At 40.9% G+C, this 19,027-nt stretch overlaps 2 protein-coding genes across 2 annotated transcripts; both read right to left on the reverse strand.

The window, feature by feature from the left end:
* Positions 1-256: 256 nt before the first annotated feature.
* mfsd5 (major facilitator superfamily domain containing 5) lies at positions 257-2,523 on the reverse strand. The gene is made up of 2 exons (XM_028019495.1): positions 2,381-2,523; positions 257-2,048 (listed from the first exon to the last, which is right to left on the reverse strand). The coding sequence occupies exon 2, from the start codon at positions 1,970-1,972 to the stop codon at positions 524-526; it is 1,449 nt and encodes a 482-aa protein (XP_027875296.1). The 5' UTR covers positions 1,973-2,048; positions 2,381-2,523; the 3' UTR covers positions 257-523.
* A 764-nt stretch (positions 2,524-3,287) lies between these two features.
* On the reverse strand, positions 3,288-18,793 carry nr1d4a (nuclear receptor subfamily 1, group D, member 4a). The gene is made up of 8 exons (XM_028021869.1): positions 18,222-18,793; positions 10,936-11,244; positions 10,698-10,786; positions 10,465-10,609; positions 6,416-7,002; positions 6,130-6,315; positions 5,800-6,010; positions 3,288-4,726 (listed from the first exon to the last, which is right to left on the reverse strand). The coding sequence occupies exons 1-8, from the start codon at positions 18,241-18,243 to the stop codon at positions 4,530-4,532; spliced, it is 1,746 nt and encodes a 581-aa protein (XP_027877670.1). The 5' UTR covers positions 18,244-18,793; the 3' UTR covers positions 3,288-4,529.
* Between the last annotated feature and the right edge of the window lie 234 nt (positions 18,794-19,027).

A 19,027-nucleotide genomic window follows, 5' to 3' on the forward strand; every position in this document is an offset into this window, starting at 1 on the left:
AAAAATAGACAAAAGTTGCAGGTAAAACTGAAAAGACGAAGTGATGTGGCCTATTATAGATTGCAAATATCTTTAGCTCTACGGATACACTGTACTTTCAAGCCTGTGTAAACTAAACGTTTCAGTTTTCTTTTTCCATAAAGTACCTGTACTGCTGAACCTTATGAAGGTTTTGAATTGATTGCATCCTATGAATGGACTTTTGGAGCCATGTATAAGTACCTGAAATCATTTCTAGAAAGACTCAGAAGCTGTGCAGCATTTTAGGAATTTGTTTAATGAATGAAGCCAGATGTAGCCATTTTCCCATAGCATCCTTAAACATGAAGAGTCAACAATATTCATAAATAACCAACCAAGTAATAACAAGCAAACATAAAAACTGAAGCTACACTAAATTTACTGACAATCCTTGTTGATTTCCTTTTTTTTGGCAAATGTGAACTAAAGTCTATCCCAGTCAAACCTGACCAAATTACATATTTACATCAGGTAATCTTAAATTGATATGTGGCCCAAGTCTTTACTCCACCTCCCCCTCCCCTCTGCATCCCTCCAGTCTCAGATCTGTGTCATTCCTGCTCAGGGTGAAAAGACTAATGACGGCCATCAGAGCTGCCAGCATCATGATGGCGCAGCCTCCGAACATGTGTCTGGTGCCGCCGCCGCCCTCTCCCCCTCCTGTTCCTGAGATTTCTCCGTGGAGCGCCAGTAGTCCCAAGCAGGCCAGCAGGTGCAGCGGTAGCCGAAACCAGGCCAGCACACCGGCACGCTTCTCCTCTGGGATCACCCTTCCCTGCAGAAAGCTGACTGCCGGGAAGTACAGGCCGCACGCCAGCTCCAGCAGCAAGAAGGCCAGGAAGGAATCGTGAGGCCTCGGCTGTCCCGGCACAGTGGAAAAGGTTAACATGAAAAATGAGAAGAAAGCCATCAGAATGGCGAGACAGAGCACCTGACCAGGCTGCAGACGATAACGAGTGGAAGTGGCTAAGCGGTACAGCAGGGAGCCCACCATAGAGGCCGCCATGAGGCAGGAGAACACTATACCTAAAGGGGGGCCATGAGGGTCCAGCACTGGAGTCCATAGGAAGACAAATATGTAGAGGACGCTTTCAAACAGAGCCTGCACACCACCTAAGAGCAGGACTCTCTTGTCTGACAGCAGGCAACGGAGTCCCTCGTGGCAGCTGCGTGAAAATCGCTCTTTAGCAGACAAACGAATGACACCTCCATTTGCAGCGCCAAGTATCAGAGTCTGTTTATCTCCTTCAGGACCTTTTTCAGCCTCCTCCTTACCCCAGTCTGTTAGTACCACCCAGCCACAGCAGCCAAGGCAGGGCACAGCCAGCAAAAAGGGAGCCACTGGTCCCAAGTGAATCCACTCAGCCAGCAAGTTAGCTACAAGCCCTGCTCCCACAGCCAGGCCATGGTTCCAGGTAGCAACTTTATTAAAGGTGCTGGGGATCCATTCTTTGGGAAAGTCATGGACATCTAAATGTCTGTGCACATACCAGGCTTCAAACGTGGTGGCGAGCAGGGATGTGGACAGACCCCCCAGGATGCGGCCCACAATCAAAACAAAATAGTCCCTAGAGAGCTTGGTGAGACAGCAGGCCGAGTAGGACACACAGAAGAGCAGACATGTTTGTCTGCGGCCCAGGACCTGAGGCAGCCAGCCTGAAAACGGAGCAAACAGGACGCAGGAAGCCAGTCCGCAAACGTATAAAATAGCTATTTGAGATTCCAGGAAGCTGTAGTGGCGGTACAGTTTGTAGAGGTAAGGACCCTGGAGCCAGTCTGCCCACAAAGCCAGGAGGTACGCCCGCAGAAATATGCTCTGGAATCGACGGAAAGCCGGGTTGGCAACAGCAGTGAGAGTGGACTGAGGTGGTGTGAGGCGGCGTGCTGTGAACTCCAAGCCAACACACAGGGCCAGCAGGACAATTATCGCAAAGTAAGCAGTCACCAACATCTTGAGTAGTACTGCACACAGTTAGTCAAAACGGAGTTTCAACTTTCCCATTTAGTTTCCTCCTGTTCTTCTGGAACTGTGAAAAACACAAGAGAGGTGCCATTGAGTAAAAATATTCACCATGTTAGTTTAACACTAATAATACTATTTCCACTCATTGATTTTGGTCACCTAACACCAAAAACAACTGGTTGCCACTGGAAAACATTAGCTTCACAAGTATAAAAAGCTGAAAGACTGATTATGGACAGCTAAGTTCACGTAAAGTGAATCTACAGCTAACAGTTCCTGTTACAGTTGTCGTTAGCATGTGAGCTAACGTGCTACTACCAAGATAAAAGCGAGTGTTTTTAATGCAATAAGCCGAATATTTTTGGCATCTAAATTATAGAAAGCAATACATCTTACCATATCGGTTAACACCGGTCCCATATTAAATGTACAATTTAGTAATGAGTCATGACTAACACTAAACTCAGCAACAGACTAGGATTGTAGCAAGCATACATTAGCAAACACATCCTTCTCTTCCTGGTTTGTTTTATGTCACCAGCAGATGGCGCTCCTACCTCACTTTTTTACTTAAGTTTGTAGACAGTCCCTATCACGTGGCATAACCAGTTTTTTTCTGAGCTATTTTTTCCCCTGCATCATTGGTGAAAAAAAACAAACGATTTACTGTAACCCTTAAATTTAATTCTATTTATTTAGCTTCATTTCATATCTCTTGATTTTACTTGATTTTCATTCTACTTTTCTTTAGTTTTGTCATATCTTGCTATTGCACTTTAGTTAACGATCAACTTGACTTAGCTTTAACTGTACTTTAATATTTTACTCAAACTTATTTTTCTTTACCTTAACCTTATGTTACTCTACTTCTTGTTAGATGTTTTTTTTCCCATGGGTTATTTTACCTCGCTTTTCTTTCCTTTGTTGTTTTAATTCATTTGTTATTACTTTGCCTTATTTAGTTGGCATTACTAGCATTTATTCATTCTAAAACTAAACTTGATTAGAGTTATATTTTTGCTGAATCCTAAAATGGATATGGAGGGAGTGGGAAAATGTCTATTTTTTCAATAGCATAGATACTGTAGATGTTTAACGGTAATGATTCCAGATCGTAGTGAATGCTATATAGTTTGGATTGCTATATAGCTTATTTTATACATACAATTGGTCATACTCAGATTAACCATATTTTCTTATTGAACTAGTTGCAAAAATAGGCCACACCCTGAATTTAAATGCATTTTAGCCAATATTTCTCAAAATAGATGTGAAATGGACACAGAAACATAGTAAAGTACAATTTGAACTTTATGTCATTGTATCACTTTTATTAAGGAGAAAAAAAAAACAATTTACAAAATGTACAAGATGTGCACATTAGCCATAATCAAACAAACAGTGGGAGGATCAACTTCAATCTCCCAGCCAAAAAATATCTCTTTTGTTTGTATGACAAACATTGGGGGCAGAGGATGGGTTCGTGAGCTTCAAGTGCTGGTGATATCAAGGGTTATGCTGGTTGGTTACATTATCTAATATTTGGAAGTGTGCCCAAGAATCTGAGAATTCCCTTCAACACATTCACCTGTGCTTTGCCTCTTAGGCGTTTAGCCAGACCCCTCACTGAGTTACAGGAAGGTTGAATACATTCTTCTTTATATCAGACTCAGTCCTTTAAATCTCTGCAGCAAATCATACATACATAACAGGGTAACATAATATTTACAAAGCGACAAAAATAAACGAAGAAGCTTTAAGGTTCAATGTGAGGGGAGTGTCTCTATCAGTCCGTATGTGATGAAGTACAGTGATCCAGAAAAAAATGTTTTTACAAAATAATACAAAAAGCTTCTGATATTTCAACCAGATCTCTGGTGTACAAATGTGAGACAGACTGAATCCTATTGTGCACAAATGACACGTCAAAACAATGGTCTTAATTCAGATGGCATATTTGTGAAACAAACATACATAATTATCTTACTAGCTCTGACTTCACTATAATATATATATACAGGTTCCCTTTTGTCTTAAATACAACTCAATACTTGATCATTTATCACCAGTGGTCCCTAATTATTTATTGTGTTATTTTACAATATTCATCTTTCAGCTGCTGCTTAGTGCTGGTCCGGTGATGCTACCTACATGAATGTAAATGTGAACTAGAATCATTTTCTGCATATACTCCATATAATGAGCAAATAAACAAATGATCTGTCCAACATCCTATCTGCAACTCTACTAATTAAGTTTTATCTGGAATAATGTCTCCTATGAGGTGATGAGAGTAATTTATGTACATGAATTTTATGGATGTGTTTTTTTTTTTTTGTTTCTTTTTTTGTCTTTTGTCTCAAAAACATTGCATATATGTCAAAACATCCGTGAGAAATATGTTTATTCCCCTCATTTGTCCTTTTCAAAAACATTCTTATTGCACAACATCTCGTCCCTCGCAGTTAAAGGAAGTCCAGTCTTTGGACCAAAAAATCTGTGTGTATACTTCTTTGTGTAATTGTTCAGCAAACAAGTCTCTTCCTTATGGGTCAATGCGAAAGGCCAACAGTTTGTCGGAGTGCAGGTTATTGAGGGTTCGCAGGTCCGGTAGGCGCAGTAGGAGTTTGGAGAAGAGGGCAGAGTCGTCTGAGCGTCGACGACAGATCAGTGACCGAAGGGCATGGATTAGGCCCTCCTGTAGCTGCTCCACGGCTCTCATGTCTGAGATGCCAGAACGGTCTGGGAGGAAGGAAGATTCACAGTGTCAGTTGTTTACAATGTTAGTTTATAGTCTCACTATTTCAGAAACAATTTCTCACTGCGCTGCAGCATATACAGCGCATTGCGAAAGTATTAATACCTCTTCAACTTGTTCACATTTTTGTCATTTTCCAACCACAAATAATATATCTCACTGGAATGTGATATTATAGATCAGCATGAAGGAGAGCCTATTGCAATTGTGAAGTGCAATAGGCTGAAGAAAAATTTAAATAGTTTTGCATTTTTCTTTCAAATTTAAAAAAGCCCAAAGGGTTATCTTGTGATTTTGCACATCTGAATAGTGGCATGTTTATCCACTTTTCCTTGGAAAATTGCTCGAGGTCAGTCAGATTGGATGGAAAGCATTTGTGAACATCAACATTTGCCACAGATTCTCAGCTGGATTTAGGTCTACACTATAACTAGGCCATTTGAACACATGAATATGCTGTGATAAAAACCATTGCATTGTAGTTGTGGCTATTGATTTGAGGGTTTTTGTCCTCCAATCCAGTTGCAACAGGATTGGAGGAATGTTTTCCTCTAGCATTGAGCTGTATTTAGTGTTATTTACCTTCCTATCAGCTCTGACCAGGTTGACTACCACTACTTAGGAAAATAACCCTGACAGGATGATGCTACCACCATCACCATGTCACGCTGGGGATGATGTTCAATAGATGAACAATATTTGTTTTCCACCACTCTTTCCCCCTAACTGTCTGGTATGTACCCTGGGTGATGTTCTTTGGTTACTAATGTTATATATCAAACCTCAAAGGCCTTCACATAACAGCTGTAATTAACTGTACTGTAGACTAATTAGTTACTAACTAAGTGATATCTCAAAGGTATTTGGTTGTACTTGATTTTATTTAGGAGTATCAGAATAAAAGGGATCAAATGCAAACTATTTTTTTTTCTACTTCACAATGTTGGTTTGTAATGCTCCATCACTTAGACTCCCAACAGAATAAATACAAGTTTGAGTTCTTAATGACAATAATGATCACTTTTGCATGAGACTCCATATCAGTTCTTTGTCTCACCTGCAGAAACCAGCACCACAGCCATGAACAGGGCCATCTCATCAGGCTCCAGGCCCAGGGAGCCCAGCTTCTCGCTGAATTCAAACATCGAATCCAGAAGAGACCCCATGCCCAAAACTCGCAAAGTGGATAGGGGGTACGTTTGGCCATTTAGGAAGGTCACTGTACGTTGCTCAGCATTGAACAAAGTGCAAAACCTCACCATGAGAACCTAAACACACAAATAATTTGAAAAAAATGAGAAAAAACAAAATCTATAGTGTGCAAGGAGTGAAACACATATTTTGCATTTAAGGTGTGCTAAATAACAAAATATGTTATTAAGATTACCTGGAAGGTGCCGGACTTTAGCAGCATGACCTGGTCCTGTTGGCTCAGTTCTTGGAACCCAGGGATGCCCTTGGCAAACTCCACAACTTCTTTCACAGCAGGGGTGAAACACTGAGAAAAGGACTCCCATATCTCCTGACTTGTTCGCTCTGCTCCTGATACAGGGCACGCATTGAGAGGGCAGGCCTGGAAGAGAAACCCAAAAAACCCCCACAAAACTATTAATCGTTGGTCAAATGAGATAACATTCAATTATATACAGTATTTGTTCAATTCTCACTCTTACCAGCACTTTAGCTCCTGGTGCTAATTTCCACGGACAGGTGGAGGGCTGGTTTTGGGCAACTTCTCCAGAGGTAAAACTGTTCAGATTGGTGGAGCTGATTCTTTGCCCCATTGCAATATTTGACTGGTTATGATTCTGATTTGTTGACACGAAATACGAATAATGATTGTTGTCCACTTTGTGAAACATAGGTTGGTTATCATTAGAGGCAACGGGGCACATAGTTGCATGGGAGACAGGGCACGACTGATAACTCTGGGTGGAGTTGGAATGAGATGATGCTTGGAAACCACCATCCTGAGAAAAGGTAGATGCGTTATTGTTGTTGCTGCTGCTGCTGGAAGTGGAAATGCTGGCCCTGTTGGATGATCTCTCGTGGCTGTTGTTGCCGGTGAAGATTTCCCGATAGGCTTTGGAAATGGTCCCAATGGCCTCTTTTGAGTTGCAGTCGTCTGTGCTGGTGGTACTGTCCCTCGCGTAAGAGTCCATGTCCATAGCAGCTGACTCATTCAGGCTGTTCATGTAGCTCTGCATTTCATCAAGAAGTCGCTGTTTCTCCCGTTTAGGAATGCGCCCAAAACGCACAGCTAAGGATGACATAAACATTAGAGGGAAAACATTAAAACTTGGACTGGGCAACTTGGGCAGTCTTTTTTTTCTCCTACTTTTAAATAATAGTAGGACCACGTTTTCATGGTCTTGCTGTACCTGTACAATTTCAGAATATCATCAACAGCTAAAATTATAAAGATACAAAATCTCCACTGATAGGAGAGGAAAGTATTGTTAAGGAAACACCAGACTGTAATCTGCTGTAATCTTTCAGACTTTACTATCAAAATCACATAAAGATTCGAATTGAATCTCTGCTGTTTTCTCATGCGTATCCCGACCTCTCCCTTCTCATAGAACCCATCAGCTGGAAAGGCTATTTATAGGCCCTCTGCTGCCATCTGCCTCATCCTCCTCTCCATCTAGCTCTTCTCTCCTGTTCCTCCAGTTCTCCCTCCCTTCAAACTGTAAGTAGGGCAGTGGGGCAACACGACTATGATGTCAATGGTATGAAGGTTTTGGATTAAAAAAAAGAGGGGAGACAAGTAAGTTTCAGATATGAGTTGAGGAGACAGTCAAAAGAAAAAAGTGAAAAGGTTGACCTAAAAGAAGGAGAAGCAAGGAAAGTAAGAAAGAGAGAGTGTGGGACCGTGTGTCTGCGTGTACCCACAAGATTGGATCTGATAAGGCAAGAAAAAGTTGAACTGGTGCAACTTCAAAGACTTTTGCAAGTAAGGCAAGGCAGGGTAGGTTTATTTCAATAGCACCATTCTTTACATGGAGCATAGAGCTTGTTTTTAAAAGATACTTTTTAAAACAAGATACGTGTTTAAAGTATAAATTTCAATGTAAATGTCAAATAATGACAGACTCTTTAAAATGCTAATTTAAAACAAATAAATAGCTAAAAGATGCTGGAACTGAAATGGTGAAGTAACCATAAACCTTCATGGGAAGAGTGAAACAAAACTCTGTGTTTCCTTTACATCACAGGGTCTTTTTGTTTCTGTTTGTTTCTTTAACTGAGGAGCACAGAAACTAAATGCTCTCTTCCAATCTAAAGTTCTGAACACGGGTTTCTGATGACCCCAGAGATCAACATGATTCATGTTGCACACTTAGTGCCTAGTAAATAATTTAAAAAAGACTTTATAATCTATCATTTTACAAAACTTGAGCCAGTGCAGTGATTTGAGGTCAGGTTTGATGTGATTCATCTCCCTGGAGTTGGTCAGGACTCTGGCAGCAACACTTTGGATGTGCTGCTGCAGAGACCAGTAAAGATATTATTACATTAATCTACCCTATCAAAAATAAAGGCATGCACAAAGTTTTTGTGTCCTATTTTGTCAGAAAACACTTTCATTCTGGGTAATATTTTAAATTCAGTTCTTTTGTTTATGTTTTAAAGATGATAATTGATTAATTTAGTAATAAACTTTACATTTGGCAAAAATGTAGGTCAGAGTCCATAACAACATCTAGGTTTCTTGCGTATTGGTGACCTGTCCAGAATGTACCCCGCCTCTCGCATGATAACTACTGGAGATGGAGATGGATGGATGGATGGATGGATGGATGGGTTTCTTGCATGCTATGTGGTCTTGATATGTTTTTATCCATAGCATTACATTTTTTTGAAATGATGACAAAATAATATTTTTTTTCCCTTTTCTGTATCAGCATGGGCACAATGTCGTGATGACTGGAGTATATTTTATCCATGTGGTGACACAAATATAAAGTTGTTTGTCTCCAGCTATATGTACTTGTACTCCTTAACCTAATATAGGGGTAGTTTGTGAATATTAAATAGTTAAAAGTTCCCCTAAAATACTGCCTTGAGGAACACCAAATGGACTTTTTGTTTGCTCATATTTATGATCACCAAATTAAATAAAATAGCAGTGATATTCTTAAAAAGATCTCAACCAGTCTAACACAGTATCAGACAATACCACCAACTTTTTTAGTCTGTCAATCACTATGTTATGATCATTTGTATTGAAAGCATCACTGAGATCCAGGAAAGCACAGCTCTTTCTTTATGCAGAGTTACAGGTAAATCTGCAATTAGGCAATAGTGAACTATATTGTCATTCTCTGTGTTGAACTCTTTTCTAAATTCCATATTAATGATACTTTAGGTAAAGTATATTTAGGTCAAGTGTTGCTGCATTTAGCAAATATGCATTCCTCTTGCTGTTGCCTGCAGGAACTTTTGAGGGGACGCACGCAATGTGCGCTTACACCTCTTTTATTATGCTTCAAACAAAACAAATGCAAACTAATGAGCTGTTGCTCTCAATATGCTGCTCCGGTTAGAGAAAGAAAAAGTGTGCCACCCTACCAACGGACTTGTGACATTTGCTTATTTCAGAGCCTGAGTCGCACAGCTGCCTGCTGGAGTGAAATCAGGGTGTACTATTTATTGTGGGCTGCAGGCAGTTGCATGTGGTTTTCCTGTTTTCGTAATGGTTGAAACAGAGAAGAAAAGGGGTTTCTAGGTTGTGGTCTTGAACAGTTTCAAAAATCTTCCCCCTCAGAGGGTCGGCCCGACTGTCTCGTTGTCGAGCTGCAGTTTTGCCACCCAATTTTCTCCGTGCACCAGAAGTGTCAAGCACATGCAGAAATAACACTAACCTCTTTACTAGATTAGGCAATGCAGAGAGCTGGAGGATGGAGATAAGCAGAAACCATACTGAGAGGAAGAAAACAGGCAAACTGCACCATACAAGTAGGTCACGATGTGTGAGTAGACGAAGGGGACAAATCTGTATTGTTTTTCTAGGTCAACCAAACTGCTCCTTTAATGTGGGATGATAGGTGATCAATTCAAGCTCAGCTTTCAGAGGTAAAATCATGTAACAGGAGAGCTGTGCCCGAGGAAGCCTGTCACAATGATGCTTTCTGCATGCTTTGCTTAATTGCTGCCCTGTTCCTCATTAACAGCAGTGAGATGTGCATAGATACACAAGGTAATCAAGCTGACCCTGTTCCAATTTCCCAAAATAATTCCCGTGTTTGCTGCAGTTTTTCACATGATAGATAGCTTGAGGGACTTCAGGGCTCCTTTTCTCATAAATCACTGTCCGAAGGAGGGGTGTAGGAGAGCTAAGGGAACAGTGTATAGGAACATGGAGGAGGTGGGGGGAATAAGAGGATAAAGGTAAATGTGTTGTGGGAGAATGCTGCAAAGGGCAGCAAAAAGACACTTAGAAACTTAAGAGGGTGATACAAAGCCAGGTGTTTTGTGGCAATGTGGTGACAAAATAAAAGTGAATGACAGGTGCAGGTCCTATATTGAGAAAGGAAAGTAATTGAGCCACTGGCACGATGACCTGAAAAACCTTCTCTCTCACAGACCTACATATGAGCACTGTCTTGGTTTCTGGCTGTCCTTTTTTCTGCCGCTTTGGCTAATCAGAACACTGTGACATTTTGGCAGCTCCACACGAGTTTCTCTCATTAAACAGAAATATGTCAGGGTGTCTCACCGTCTCTCGACATGCCGACGGAGAGGCATTTCTTGAAACGGCAGTGCTGGCATCTGTTGCGGTTCATCCGCATGATCAGACAGTTCTCGTTCTTCACGCACATCTTGTAGTTGATGTTCTGCTGGATGCTGCGGCGGAAAAAACCCTGGCACAAAAAGGAGTGTGTTAGTGTCATCGAAAATTTTAACACTTAAGACATTGTCACTGTTTTTTTTTTCTTGTTAGTGTCTCACCTTGCAGCCCTCACATGCATGCACTCCATAATGGAAACCGGATGCAATGTCTCCACAAACTTTGCAGAGCAGGACCATTCCACCTGTCTCTGAAAATGGAAAAAACAAGATATTTTATTTAAAGAAAAAGGGTGAAGAAGTAGATGTACGTATATACGTATATATATATATATATATATATATATATATATATATATATATATATATTTGTACGTAAAAATAGTGAAGAAACACTAACTGGTGAATGTGCCTGCAAACCCGCAGGGTCTCTTTCCCGCAATAGGGTGTGCATAGGGTGGCTGTGGAGCAGCTGCAGCTGAGGAAGCACTGAAGACCTCTGGGAACTGGAACACCAGTTTGGAGGTCGGGGTGTTGGCCCCAGTTGTCCGACCATGCCTGGGCGTCCTGATTTCAGTGAAGGTAACTTCTTCTGGAGATGAGGGCTGAGAGTGTGAAGAGGGTGACTGTGTTTGGTACCCACTGGAGGGGCTGCCAGGGCTCGGGCTTGAGCTGCCTGAAGACCCTGCATACAGGATGACTCCACCTCCTGCATAGAAGAATGAAAGACATTAAACCTCACGGCTAAGCAACATTATCACTAATTTATGCTGATAGTGTCATTCAACCTTCCACTTTATTATCATTAATGTATAATGTTATATTGATATTCGTAGAGTAGTATAGTCAGTATAATCAGATATAATAAAAAAAACTTCAACAGAGTTGTTTTTCCCCCAAATATGACCGTCTCATTCTTCTGACCTAAATATGTCTCTTGCACGGTGTAACAGACCACTGCAATTAGGTCACCATGTTTGAAATCCATTTCATTTCAATGTCTGCTAAATTACAACAGAAGCAGGCATCATTCTACTTAAAGATATACTGAGTAGATAATTACTTGCAAGCAAGAGCATTGTAAAAGACAGATAGAGAGCATGACATAAAAATTCTAATTAAATATTTTCCACCAAATATTGGTTTCTGGACAATTAAAAAAATTAAAACATTGGAATTATTATCTATTTTGAAAATGAATGTAAGCTTGAATTTTTTTTTATCATTTGAGACCTGAACAACTTCAGTTCATTATTTTGCCAATTTCTCATATTCTACAAAGAAGTGCCCTACAATACAATTCTTTTATCTAGAATGTTTTCAGTACCTTATGACAGAGTGAACTGACAGATTTTATTTAAATTTTATTGTACTGGAATCGGTTTAGCTTCTCTTTGCAGGATGCATTATGATGTAATACTGCTAAAGCTCTATTTGTGGAGAAAAGATCTGTTTGTATGCAGCTTCCCGAGTGCAGCAGGCAGAATGGTGCGATCAAGCGGATAAACTGAGCTAAAAATACTGCTGGCAACATTTTTGCTGAATGCACCATCCGAACGTCACTGTCGGTAAATAACTCTTCTGCCGCGTTAATGCACTGTTCGGGTTCTGTTTTAATATGTGTTGCATCCCTCGCTTCTCCCGTCTTCCCTTCCCCTTCATCCCAAGCGCTGTGGATGATCTGAGACGCGACCTCACGTGTCTGCGGGGTCCGCCGCCTCCTCCGCTCCAATAATAGCCGCGCTCCCGTGGCACCGTGCCCAGCGTCAGCTAACAGCACGACACCTGACCGCCGCCTCACATGCGTGGACTCCTGACACGGTTACTGCCCGAATCAAATCCGCAGTCCCGTGTAAAAAGGGGGGCGAAAACACGCCAATCCGAAGTCTGAGTCAGTGTTTATAAACAAACGCAGGCTGGGGGAAGCGCCCGGGGCGCGAGTTGGCGTAGAGAACCAAAGTTTAGGAATTTAAGTCGAGTTATTTGCAAAGAGATAGCAAACTTCATGAACCACGCTTGTACGAGAAATGTCGGCGGTAATGCTAAATTGTGCTGCTCCGTGTCAATAGGATGTTTTAAATGACACGTATAAAGCCACATATATATATATATATATATATATATATATATATATATATATATATATATATATATATATATATATATATATATATATATTCTTGCAAATCCATGTGAGGCATTGTTTCATTCAACACCTCAAAGTGCAGTCAGACTAGTTGTTATCCTTTTGACCTCTGTAAGTGAAACAAACCAACCCCTCTGCTCCACAATGTCCACAGCACCAGCTCAATTGTTTTGATAATCCCTCCACCAGCACGTGTTGGTGGATTTGTTGACTCATGCCAGAGTCATATCCAGCAGACACAGGCCTCTCTGCCTTACTTCTCATGAGCTTAAATGCGCAGTCAAACGCTCAGCCGCCCACTCCACCCCGACACATTGCATGTCCACCTGAAGACTCACATGTACAGTTAACTTGTGTTTATGAATGACCTCAAGAGCTATTAAAACTGTCAATTAATAACCCCTTTGGCATTTTACTTTTTAGTAGCCATGTGGGAAGTTTGTTGACAATATAATCTAGGCAGTAAAGGACTTTTATAACTGAAAATCATTTGGCAGTCAAGTTGGCAATGATGCAAATCTACTTTATTGCTTGTTTTTGTAAGCCAGTTATGTTTTTAGAAGGACTATTAGATTATTTTTTTATGTATTTATATGTAGAGGCAAAACAATTTTGTGGATAGCTTGTTTCAGTAAGTAATAAATGAAGATGGAACGTATCAACCAGGAGGGATTCCCAGTAGTAGACTTGTTCTAGCTAATAAAATCTACAAAACAACTTATTTAGGTTTGTCTTATACATTAATGAGACCAAAGGAGAAGGGCTGGCTCCAAAACATTATACTTGCTTAACTACCTGAAGCCTACTGTCATGCATAATAGTGGAAACATGATCATTTGTACTTCTATCCCACAGCCTGGTCCAAGTTTCTACTGCTTCAGTCATGGACTTCTCTCTATATTAACATTTTCTTCACTCAGTTGCAACTCTCACTTGAAGCTTTTTCTCTGAAATTTGATCATGGAGCAGGATGATGATCCCATTCAATGGCAAATGTACAACTAAAAAGCTGAAAAAAGTCCATCTCCAGACTTCAGCCTGTTTGAAATATCTTGACAATATCCTTAGAAGGCTATAGTTCGCAAATGCGTGCACTCCTCAATGAACTGTAAACATTGTAAAGAATAATGTGCCAAGACACCTCTGAAGCCATAAAAGAGACCGATAAGGTAATTCAGGAACAATTTATTGCTGCAGGCCCTTCTATCTAACAATGAGGTAGGTTTTCTTTCTACCTCCGTCTTGCTTTAGGCTCAGATTAGCTGGTAAAGACCTTGATTTTGTTTTTCCTTTCTAACTTTATTTTTACCATGAATGTGCAGCTATGTGCCATTGTCCAGTTGTTACATTGTTCTGTGAGAAATCTTTGCTATAGGTATTACCTACATAACTACTGAAGAAAGCAACTTTCAAAAGTCAAACGCCTTATTTCTTCAACTTTTAGTGTGATATAAACAAGAGAGACTAGCATGCTTCCTATCATATGAAAACAGTTACAATGTAGGTCATATGTGACATCTTTCATTGAGTCAATCATTCCTCTCAGCCTGGCTTGAGTTGCCTACTCGTGCAAGCACTAATCTGTGACTGCAGGCAGAGAAACGTGAGTAGTGAACAACCCAACAGCCAAGCACGTTGTTTTCTGTTTCTTTCTTTTTCTTGTGCACCTGATCGTGTTTGGTGGACCTTGGACACAAACTTTGCCAAATTGTTTGCTGAAAAAAAATTAATTCAACGGCATTGAATTAACATTTTATTCTTTAGTCACAATCAAATTATAAATTTTTGTTGATATCATCATCAGTTGAGCTGAGCTGATTAAGCTAACTGCTATGTTAGTATTCAGGCTAACAGGAATATATTTCTCTGCAATTTGGACAACAAAATACTGTACATGTATTCTCTGTAGAATATGTTATACTTTGTTAAAGATTTCATGAGATTATCAGATTAACAAATAAAGGTCAAGCTTGGTGAGAAAATCAGTGTTTTTCCCCACGCAAAGCTCCTCTGTTTATGGGCTCTCTGTTAATACTTCCAGCTTTTCAAATTGAAAATGCCCTCATTTTGAGTGGAGATGGAACCTACCATTAAGCAGAATCCTTCAACCAACAATACCTTGTCTGTCTCTGCAATTCTTAACTCAAGTTCTGTTTTACTGCTGTTTTAGAATGACTGTCAAGATGGGGGTACTTGAAAATGCTCCACTTACAAAGATGGTGCTTGGTTTACAAAGCTCAAGGACCAATGGTGAAGAGAGGCCATGAGCTATTTTGTGCCACTTCTGGATGTGAACACTTGGGTGTTTGCAGCAGATTTCATTACCACAGGCTTGCGTAAGTAGGTCAATATCACAGGAACTTGATAGAACTGTGTCTATGTGCCTCTAGCATCTCTTGAAAGTGGTTGCCATCACATTGCAGCGCAGGCGTAATCACCTATCCTTACACTGAGCATAGGCGTCATATCATAAAGATCGAATCAGGTTGAAGGGATTTTATTGGGTTAAAATTTGCTCAGTCAAGGATGGGGGAAATAAGCTTCGGTGTTTGATGACCATAGATTTATCTGCTATCTGTTGCAGATTTTTCTGCATCATCTGAAGCAGTCACGTTATCGCGGGAACCCACCCTAAGCGCATGTGTGCCCTGATCTAATGCGGACAGATGTTGCAGTCTGGAAACCGAGACACATTCTACCACACTGCGGATTCCGTGATCCAAATGAGAGAGAGCGCGAGAGAATGAGACGAAGGGAGGGAGATGAAAGCATAAAGTTCGGGAGGCAAACAGAGCATGCGGAAGAGAAACGTGACCAGAGAAGGTGGGGCGGGGGGGGAGTTAATGCACGGAACTGCTGACCCACTGACCAAGCTCTCCCTCTCTGTCGCTGCAGGCGGCATCAAAAGCAGCAGCGTCCGTGAGAGCGGTGAGGCAGCAGGAGGGGAGAGGAAGAGAGGAGAGGAGAGGAGGGCCCGGCTATCTCACGCGCTGCACGCGGCTCTGTAAGGAAGGCCACGTGAGGGAAGCTTTTGACCAAGATTTCTTTGGGAAGTCATGAAGCTGCGCTCCAGCAAGGAAACGCAGCCAAGGGGGCTTGTGATTAAAGAGTCGCATTAAATAGAGCAGCGTGGTGGTCTGACTGTACGCTAGTTACAGCAGCTAGTTAACTGTCAGCCAGGCAGCAGGGCGAAATCTGGCCCATGTGTCAGTGTGTGAATAGGACCCACTAATATTTCTGCTGATATTAACCGATAAGTAATTAATTCGTTTAATCACTAAGTTCCCACAGTAACCCACATGCTCTAAATAAAACGGAAAAAATCTGAAAAAAGTAACAACATACTGTAGCTGTTATGTTTCTTCTCATGACTTAACTATATAAACTCAACAGAACCTCAGTGGAACGTGACTTAGTTTATTAGACATTTTTCCCAAGAACATAGTGAGATCAATGCGCTGATACCACATTTGGTGTTCTTCCACACAGAACACAAAATAGTGCCATTGAATAATGTATTGTTTTATCACATACATAACAATAGCCTTGATTCCAGTCGTGTGGCTGTAGTTTAATATTCAAATGTCATATTTATTTATTATTTACTTAGAGCCTACAAAGAAAATTGTGGGATTTACTGTCAAATAATTTGGTTTAGACACGTTTCGGCTCTGAAAATATTACCTTTCTTCAGGTTGTGTCAGTCAGTTTTTTCACTTTGCAACATCAATGACTAAATAGTTGATGTCGAGTTATCATGCACGAAACCTCCAGCAGGGGGAGTCAAAGGAAATTTTAGGCTGAAGTTTGAAGGACTGACTCTCTTTATCAAGTGCAATTGAACAATCAGGTCAAAAATCATATGTTTTGCCAACTATTACGAATCAGTTTACGCCCCCCCCCCCACCCCCCCTCTCTCACATTGTGGACGGTGCCTGATTTTATATTATGACTGTCTCACAACCTTTCGATTTTATCCAAACTTTAACAACAGTCTCCTAAAAATTGAATTCCACACAGTCCACTTCAATTGTCATCTTAAAAGACAAATAGGTTCAATCAATTTCCAATAACATAATATAACCATATAGACAGATTCAGTTACATTACAATTCGATTGTAGTTGTAACTCAGTCAAATGTGTATGATTTGCTTGTACATTAACTATGTTACACTTACAAGTAATGATTACCAGGTCAGCTTTATGGCACATATTTTAAACCATCCTTAAATTCTTAAGAGGCTACTTTAATTCTAAAAGTGATTCTGATCAATAACCTTTAAGTGTTTTTCATGGCGTTTCCTGACTACTTTTTCACTTTTCACCTGACCATGCCAGCATTAGGCTGAGTAATTCATATCCATCAGATTCATGAACTATCTAACATCATGCTAAACTGTTGTTCTCACCGAGAGGGGATGAATTAATATGAGACTGAAACATACAGGAAATTAAAACAACTTGTAAAACTTATTGCACAGACGAACGTAAAAGTATAATCACAATAGCTCGTAAAACAACTGAATCTGTCTGCATCTTTATTTGCTGATTAATACTACAGCTATCATAAACTATTCATGTCCCCGTGAGCTCCACTAAAACCCACGGGCACACTTATCAGTTCAAACAGAAACTAGGCGAGTGGGTTCAGAATAACATGTTGACAGAGCTCAGGATGCCCGCATCACCTGCGCTGGAACGTGACACTGTTGTAAATGATTGACCACCAATTAGGAGAGGAAAGCCGAGGGCACGCGCACCTTTGGCTGACCTCGAAAGACCGCCGCGAAGACAGCGCGACTCCAAACTTTCAGCACATCGCCTGAATGTCGCAAACACACAACTTTATGCGCACGCTTCTATTTTTAACCCTTGAGGTGGGACAGTCTTGTCACTCAGATGAAGTGCTGTCAGACTGCGATTACAGCGAGAGTCTGGTGACTATAGCTCCACGTGAGTTTGTTTTCATGGAGAACTACAGGAAGTGGTCAACCTCACTTCAACCGCGAGCGGTACTCTGCGAAAGCTCGAGTCCGCGCCTCGCAGACCGAAGTTCTACACACACATGCAGCGACACAGCCCGACATTGACTTTAACATAAACCTAAATATATTCAATGAGTGAAGAGCGAGCTATGTCAGAATAAATCACTTGACACTGCAAAGTTCAAACGTAAGAAAAATTCAATACTTGCATTCATTATATATATATATATATATATATATATATATATTATGATTCATAAATATCACTTTTAGTATATATATATATATTTAGTATATATATCTATATATACTAAAAGTGATATTTATGAATCATAATAATATAGACAAATACAAAATAAAATGTTTTATTTTTTAAAGATATATGTATTTATTATTTCCTGTTATAGTTTAAATAACTGACTTGCTTGCAGATAAAAATACTCATAATCTCAACCATCACAACAAAACTCCTAAAGGCGAAAAAACTAAACTAAACATAACAAACAAACCAACAAACAAACGAACAACAACAAAAAAATAAAGTCTAATCTTACCGCCTCCAGGACTGTTATCCATCTCTCTCCTGTTGCTGCTGACGACTTTAAAGCAAGTTCACGGATGTCAAGGAATGAATGCCTTTACACCGGAGCAAACGTCTTGTGAAGACTGACGAGGAAGTAAAAAAAATACTCTGCAGAAAACACCTGCTCCATAGAGCGCGGAAACTGGAAGAAGTGATGAAAATACGCTCAGTGCGCGTCTGGGGGTCTCGGTGCAGGTGCGTTAAGAGGCAGTCCCTCTCTGCAGGTTGGCTCCTCGGAGATACCTGGATGCCTTTTGCGAGCTGCTTAACTGCTAAGTGCGCGGCTGTGGAGCGCGAGCGGTGGTGCACGAGAGAAGACTGAGCAATTCTCACAGCTTCCAAGAAAGTGTTGTCAGCAAATCCCTGACCGGTGCGAGAGAGTCAGACATGACATACACACCCACTGATACACACACCCACATCAATCACGTTTTGCAGGTGAGCATAGGAAATGTGACCGCCTTTCCGTTTGTTCCAGCTTGAGTAGTTGTGCCTGGTATGTGTGCGGGGGTGTGTGTGTGCGCTCATAGACCGGTGGGGTGGGGTGGGAGGGTGATTTGGCTCACTCTTTGTATCTTCCAGTCCCCTTTTCTGCTTCCTCACCCCACCTCCCCCGCCCCCGTTTACCCTGTGCCCCCACCTCCTCTTCTCACACTTTATGCGTTTTCATTGGTGGGGATCTGGAGCTGCGGGGAGTTTGATGCGCTTATTCGGCCGTGCTTTGCGTTCAGTAAAGCCACGCTACATGTGCGCTCTACATGTGCCTGAGAGAGTGAG

The sequence above is a fragment of the Xiphophorus couchianus genome, chromosome 1 (assembly GCF_001444195.1).
Source record: "Xiphophorus couchianus chromosome 1, X_couchianus-1.0, whole genome shotgun sequence".
NCBI lineage: Eukaryota > Metazoa > Chordata > Actinopteri > Cyprinodontiformes > Poeciliidae > Xiphophorus > Xiphophorus couchianus.